Source organism: Nipponia nippon, unplaced genomic scaffold (genome assembly GCF_047370975.1).
Source record: "Nipponia nippon isolate SJK-2023a ecotype South Korea unplaced genomic scaffold, ASM4737097v1 scaffold_16, whole genome shotgun sequence".
Classification (NCBI taxonomy): Eukaryota; Metazoa; Chordata; class Aves; order Pelecaniformes; family Threskiornithidae; genus Nipponia; species Nipponia nippon.
Window position 1 is genome coordinate 473,893 of NW_028262332.1, and position 6,442 is coordinate 480,334.

Genomic DNA, 6,442 nt, shown 5'->3' on the forward strand with positions numbered 1-6,442 from the left:
GGACACGACTGCTCCATCTGTGCCTTCCTCCGTGCCCCTCGGCTCAGTGCCATCAACGCCTGGCACAAACAACTCATTTTGCCACAGGTTTCCCCTGGTTTCCCTCACTGCAGCCCCAAAGCCACCCAACCCCACCCTTGCCACCCCACGAGCTGCCGGCTGCACTCCGGGACCTGCTCCCCACGCCCGGGGTGCAGCGGGGCTCAGGCGTGCAGTGACACCCCCTCAGCAGAGGGGACATTCCTGCCCGAGCTGGCACTTCACTGTGGCCCCAGCCCTCGCCGGGCTGCAGTCACACCACGCTCTTCCGATTTTTGTGGCTTCCGATTTCGGTCTTGTTTTGTCTTCTGGGTCAACCGAAAAGGGAGCAGGAGGGGCCATGAGCGGCCGCGGGCAGGGCGCTGGGGCAGCAGGATCTGGGGACCCCGCGGGGGGCCGGGGCTCCTGCCGGGATGCCTTTTGCTGGAGCGGAAAATCAGACGGTGCAGATGTGGAAAGAAGCAAACCTCGGGGTGGTGACATCCTTCCCAGGCTTTCTGCTACCGACCCCGCTGATCGCCAGCATCCAGCACCGCCAAAGCCCCGGGCAGCAGCGGCGGTGGGGGCAGTTTCCAGTGGGTGCCGTGCCCCCACCCTGCGGGCAGGCAGGGACGTGGCCCTGGGCACGCAGGCACTGGGGAGCAAGCGGGGACACTGGGTGAGCCGAGGGGATGCCGCCCCATGGGCTGGCACCCAGCCGCCTGCAGCTCCTGCCCGGCCCACGGGAGCAAGGCTGCAGGCCAGCCCCAGGGAGCAAACCCGTCGCAGCCGAGCTGAAATAGGGGCTTTTCAGAAGCTTCCCTCCAGGCTTGGTCATTTCATGGCTTCTGCCGAGGGGAAAAATCCCTCAGGGGTGCAGACTGGTGGCAAACCAAGGTGCAGAGGCCACGGAGGTGAAAAGCGAGGCGTCATCCCCAACACTTGCACCCCCAATTCCCACCAGCTCAGCCCCCGGTGCCTGCCCGCCTGGGTTGGCACCACCGGGCACGGCCACCACGAGGCTTCCTCGGCTGGACCACGCAGCGAGGAGCATCCCTCGCTGGCAGCCCCGTGGCAAGGGGAGCCCGGGCTCCCCGTACAGAGCTGGGGGCTCTGCAGCTCCCGCTGCATCCTGGTCCTTCCCTGTCCCCAGCATCCGCCGGAGCCGCCTGCACGGGAGATCCTGCTGTGCTTCCACCCTTCCCAAAAGCAGCTATGGAAAAACCACAGCTCAAACCGGGTGGAAGGTGACCCCCGCCACCCTCCTGACCACCTCTGCTTTGGGGGGGCACAGCCCCGAGACGCCAGTGTCCCCCCAGGGCCAAGCTGCCGCCAGCCCTGCGGCGGGCCAGGCCGCAGGCACCCAAGAGCCGGGTGGGCCAGGTCAGCCCTGTTGGGGTGCCCCGGTCCAGCCCCACCGTGCCCCCCGCATGCAGCCAAACCCACACCGCTGGGCTGCCTGGCCCCGTGCAGGAGCAGGGATGCAAGGAAAGGGTTAACTCGCTCTCATGCCCCAAAGAAGTGAGATTTATTTCGTTGCCAGAGGGAATATGATTAAGGAAAAAAAAAAAATAAAAATCATCATCAACTACAGCAGGCTCAAAGGCACGGGGGTGCTAGCAGCATGGACAGGACGGTGTCGGCCCCGCTGGGCAGCCGGGCTGGGGCGAGGGACAACGGCCGGAGAGCGGAGAGGGCACAGGGGACCCAGGGTGACGCTGGGCACAAGGGCCGGGGAGGACCCCCCCCAAAACACGCCCTGCCAGCCTGTCCAGGGACGGGCGAAGCTCTCCCGTGCCACGGGGCCAGGGGCGGCTGGGGCTGCGAGAGCTCACCTCCGCCCCACGCTCCAGCCCTCCGCTCGCCCCGGCTGCCCGGGAGGGTGGGCAGAGCCGGCGCGGATCCGGCCCTGGGCCCAGCGCCCCAGCCCTGCTCTACGTCACAGGGAGGGGGCACCTGGGAAACTAGTGATCGCTACAAAGATTTTTGCTTTTTAAAAACTACAACCGAAAACCACTGGAAAAAAAATAATAAAGCCACCCCCCTCCCCCCACCCACCCCTCAAAAAAAAAAAAAATCTAAAAAATACTTTTTTTCTGGCTCTTGCAGGAGAGTGGCTCGGCTGGGCTGGGGCCGGGCGCAGGCGGCTCCGCTCGGCACCCCGGGCACGCGTGGCTTCGGTGGGGTGCAGTGGGGCAGGAGCAGCTGCCCCCCAGGAGAGGTCGGAGGGGGGCCGACGCTGCTGGGACCAGTAAACTCACATAACTGGGAAGGGCTGGGAGCAACCGCCTGCCCCTCGCACCCCGAAAGCCCTAAGGCAGCCCAGCGAGTGCCCTGGGAGCAGGGCCGTGCCCGTGCCTTCTCAGGGCGAAGGGGGGGAGGTGCCCCCAGAGAGCCAGCCCGGCCGCGGTGTCGGGGCGGCACCGGCCCCCGCAGCCCCCGGTTCAGTGGCTGCTGTTGCTCATGGAGAGCCCAGGTTGCAGCGCTTGAGGGAACATCTCGGCTTTGTGGAAGGGCGGCATGTAGACGGGAGGGGAGGGCGCCAGGCTGTAGCCCTGGGACGTCACCGGGATGGGCAGGCCGGTGGGCACCAGGGACTGGTTCATGTCGTACATCACCCCCTCCGCCTCGTTGCCGAAGGGCAGCAGCAGCCGTTTGCCTTTCTGACGCCGGTTGCAGAACCAGACCCGGACCACCTGCGAGGGAGGGGAGACGAGGAAGGGTGAGAGCCCAGGCGCTGTGCGGGTGACAAGGGGCCCCTTCTGCTGGTGGAGTCTCCACAGCACCCTGACCCGCCAGCACAGCACCCTCCCTGCCACAGCTCCTCCTGGGGCTGGGCTCGGGCAGGGGGTGGCTACCAGCCCCGGCCACCCTCCCGCAGCTTCCAGCATGAAACTGGCCTGACGTGGGCGCTCAGGAACCGCAGCCGTTTGGGCACCCACCCTGCAAACCCTCCCAACCTACATCTTTGTCCAGGTTGAGGTCCTCCGCGATCTGGGAGATCTCCTGGGGACTGGGCTTCACGCACTTGCGGAAGAAGCTCTCCAGCGTCCCCTTCACGTTGGTCTCGATGCTGGTCCTGCGTTTTCTCTTCCGGGCTTGGGCCAACACTTGCTCCGCATTGCACATCTGGAAATGAGGGAGAGGCCACACGCGTGGTCACAGGGCTAGCAATGTCCCCGCCAGGCTCCGGACACGCGTGCGGCTGGCTGCAGAGGTCTGGGAGGGATGGGGACAGGCTCTGTCCCCGTGACTGTCCACTGAGTGCCACCCCACTGCAACTGCGGCCATTCGCAGTGGCCCAGCACCACCTGTAGCTGGAGCGGCGGGGATGGACACATCATCTCACACCCCTCCAGGCTCCCCAGGGAGCAGCGAGCTGCACCTCCAGCTTATCCGAGATTCCAGCAGGACCCGGTTGCTGCCACGGTTGCCACAAGGTGTCTGTGGGGGGATTTGGGCTCCCCCCAGCCTGGCGGAAGGCAACACCCAGCGGTTCCCCGCACAGCCGGACGGAAGCCAGGGCAGCGAGATGCTGTGGCATGGGACGGCTGCTGCTGCCCTCCTCTCCCCCAAAAAGGACGTGTAAAGGGAGGAGGCGCTGCAGGTCGAGGCTCACCGGTGCGCGGTACCCCCTCCCCGTACCTCCTGCATGTTGTCCGTGTTCTCCGCCTCGTTGAGCCAACGCTGCAGCAGCGGCTTCAGCTTGCACATGTTCTTGAAGCTGAGCTGGAGCGCTTCGAAGCGGCAGATGGTCGTCTGGCTGAACATCTTCCCTGTGCAGACAGGCAGGGCGTCAGGCACCGCTCCTGCCCCTGCCCCTGCCCCTGCCCCTGCAGCCCCCCTCCAGCACCCCCTGGCCCTGGGGATGGGGGATCAGGAAAGGCATTCTCCCTGCTGCTTTAGCAGGGATTTAAAGCACTGAAACACTCTTCAATAAGCAGCTGTAGCGATTTTAAACCAGTTCCTCGTTATCAAACCCCTCCAGCTTGAGCGAGCACTTAAGCAGGGCTGGGGAGCCCCGGGGCTGGTGCTCACCGCCTCCTTCGCAGGTCGTTAAGGAGCAGAAATCTCCATCGCCCAGGTGCTCCATCCCCCTCCCGGGCCTCTCCCTTCCCCCCGGGTGTGGGGGGGAGGCCAGGACCCGCGCCGGACCCCCCTTACCGTAGAGGGTGCCCAGAGCCAGCCCCACGTCAGCCTGGGTGAAGCCCAGCATGATGCGCTTGTGCTTGAGGTCCTTGGCGAACTGCTCCAGCTCCTCCGAGGTTGGCGCATCCTGGCAGGGGCAGAGACAAACCTGAGAGGGGACAAGTGGCACCCAGGGGCTGCCAGGAGCGGGGTCTGTCGGGGCCAGCGTGGGGCGGGGATGGGGACAGGAGGGGCACCCACCAGCCGCTGCCACCTCGGGGCGATGGGGTCCTCGGGGCGATGGGGTGGGCAGCAGAAGGGTTTTCCCCAAGCCCTGAACAAGGGGCTCTGCTCAGGGACCCCAAAGTGCCCCCACCCCGCCCTGCCCCACGCAGGACCCCCTGGGCACCCCCGGCCACGGCACACCGCCCAGCTCGCACCACGCCTGGGCGGCGCAGGGACCCGGCAGCACCCCGAGCTCCTGCTCTGCCCCAGCGCGTCCCGGGAACGGCCCCTCTGCCCCCCGGCCCGACCAGAGGCAGCGCTGATGGGCGCATTCGCCGATGGCCCCCGCACCCCACGACGCGTCCCCAAGGCTCCGGGCGCGGAGCAGCCCCTCGCCAGCCCCGCGCCCTCCGGGCAGCGAAACCATGGAAGCGCCCACGATTCGAGTGGGATCCAACCACCTCCCTGCCACAACCAGGCTCTTCCCTCCTGGAAAGCCGCTTACCCAGGCGCTTCCCAGCTTCCAACCGCTGCGGGGGTATTTTGCTGGGGCTTTTTTTACCCCATTTCCACATTTGCAGCGCAATTTCGGATTTTACAGCCCTCCCTCCTGCCACCGAGTCTCGGCTTTTAATTCCTGCCGTACATCGGCAGCAAGAAGCCCGGGAGCATCCCTGCCACGGGGCGATCCTCAGCCGGGAAAACCCATCCCTCCCGGTCCCCGCGGCACGCAGCCGGCAGCGGCTCCCGCCCCACACGGGAACCTTCCAACAAACCCCGGCATCGTCTGCCGCCGCTGCCCCCGAGGCGTGCTTGCCTGGGAGGGCCGGGCTTATATTTAAAAATATTAATAACAACCCCAAACTACAGCTGCCAGGCACGCCGAGAACCAACGCTGCCGAGCCCCCCCCGCCCGGCGCTGCCCCCGCAGCCGTCGGGGCCCGCGGAGCCCCGGGAGCCGCGGCCGGGGAAGGAGCCGCCGCGCCCGCAGGGCCGAGGGCCGGAGGCGGCTGCCGGGGGCCGGGCAGAGCCCGGGGGGACCGCGCTGCCCTCGCCTCCCCAAACCGCCCCTTCTCACCCCAGAGCAGCCTCCCCCCGGCCGGGAGGAGCCGCTGGGACACGTCGGGCCGCTGCGGGGCTTCTCCCGGCGGAGGCAGGGCGGCACCGGCGGGGCCCCCGGCAGCTCCGGCCCCGACGGGGCGGCCCGGCAGCGAGCCCAGGCCCCGCTCCCTGCCCCGGCAGCGGGGCGCGGTACCCCCGCGGGGCAGGGCAGGGCAGGGCAGCCCGTCCCCGTCCCCGTCCCGTCGGGTCTCACCTCGTCGCCGCTGTCGCTGGAGTGTCCGCCCTCGCTGGCGGCACCGCTGGAGCTGCCGCTGCTGCCCAGCCCGGAGAGGCCGCCGGAGCCCGGCTGCAGGGCGGCGGGGCAGAGCTGGGGGCCGGAGAAGGCGGCGGGGCCGGGGCCGGGGCCGGGGAAGGGCGGGCCGGGCAGGGCGGCGGCGGCGGCGGCGGCGGCGGCGGGGGGCGCGGGCCCGGCCCAGGGCGGGGCGGGCCAGGCCGGGCCGCAGCAGGCCGCGGCGCGGGGCTCGGGCGAGGGCTGGCGGCAGGGCCGGCCCGGGCGAGCCTCCGCCTTGGCGGGCGGCCCGGCGGGCGGGGGCAGCCAGGCGCGGGCCGGCGGCGGGTCGCGGGCGGCCTCGGGTTCGGCGGCGAAGGGGAAGAAGAGCGGCTGGGCGGCCGCCCCGTCGAAGCCGCCGCGGGGAAAGGGCGGGCCGGCGTCGGGCAGGAGGCCGAAGGGGGCGGCCGGCAGCCCCCCGTCGGGGCTGAACATGCTGCCCGCCGCCCTAGGGCTCCATGCGGGGGCTGCGGGGCTCGGCCCGGCCGCCCGCCGGCCGCTGCCTCCCTGCTGCGGCGCCGCCGGGGCCTCTGAGGGCGGCGGGGCCGGGCCGGGCCGGGCCGGGCCGTATGGAAATGGGCCCCGGCCCCATTGGCCCCGCACCGGTGGGTCGGGCGTGAACTTGATCCCCCCCCGGGGGGGGCGAGGGGGCGCCGGGGGGAAGGGGCGAGGGGGGGCGGG

At 69.5% G+C, this 6,442-nt stretch overlaps 1 protein-coding gene across 1 annotated transcript; it reads right to left on the reverse strand.

Annotated features, from left to right (window-relative positions):
- Positions 1-1,554: 1,554 nt before the first annotated feature.
- On the reverse strand, positions 1,555-6,196 carry LOC104018385 (POU domain, class 5, transcription factor 3). Its single transcript, XM_087753252.1, has 5 exons — positions 5,687-6,196; positions 4,183-4,294; positions 3,664-3,794; positions 2,983-3,147; positions 1,555-2,714 (listed from the first exon to the last, which is right to left on the reverse strand). The coding sequence occupies exons 1-5, from the start codon at positions 6,194-6,196 to the stop codon at positions 2,463-2,465; spliced, it is 1,170 nt and encodes a 389-aa protein (XP_087609378.1). The 3' UTR covers positions 1,555-2,462.
- Between the last annotated feature and the right edge of the window lie 246 nt (positions 6,197-6,442).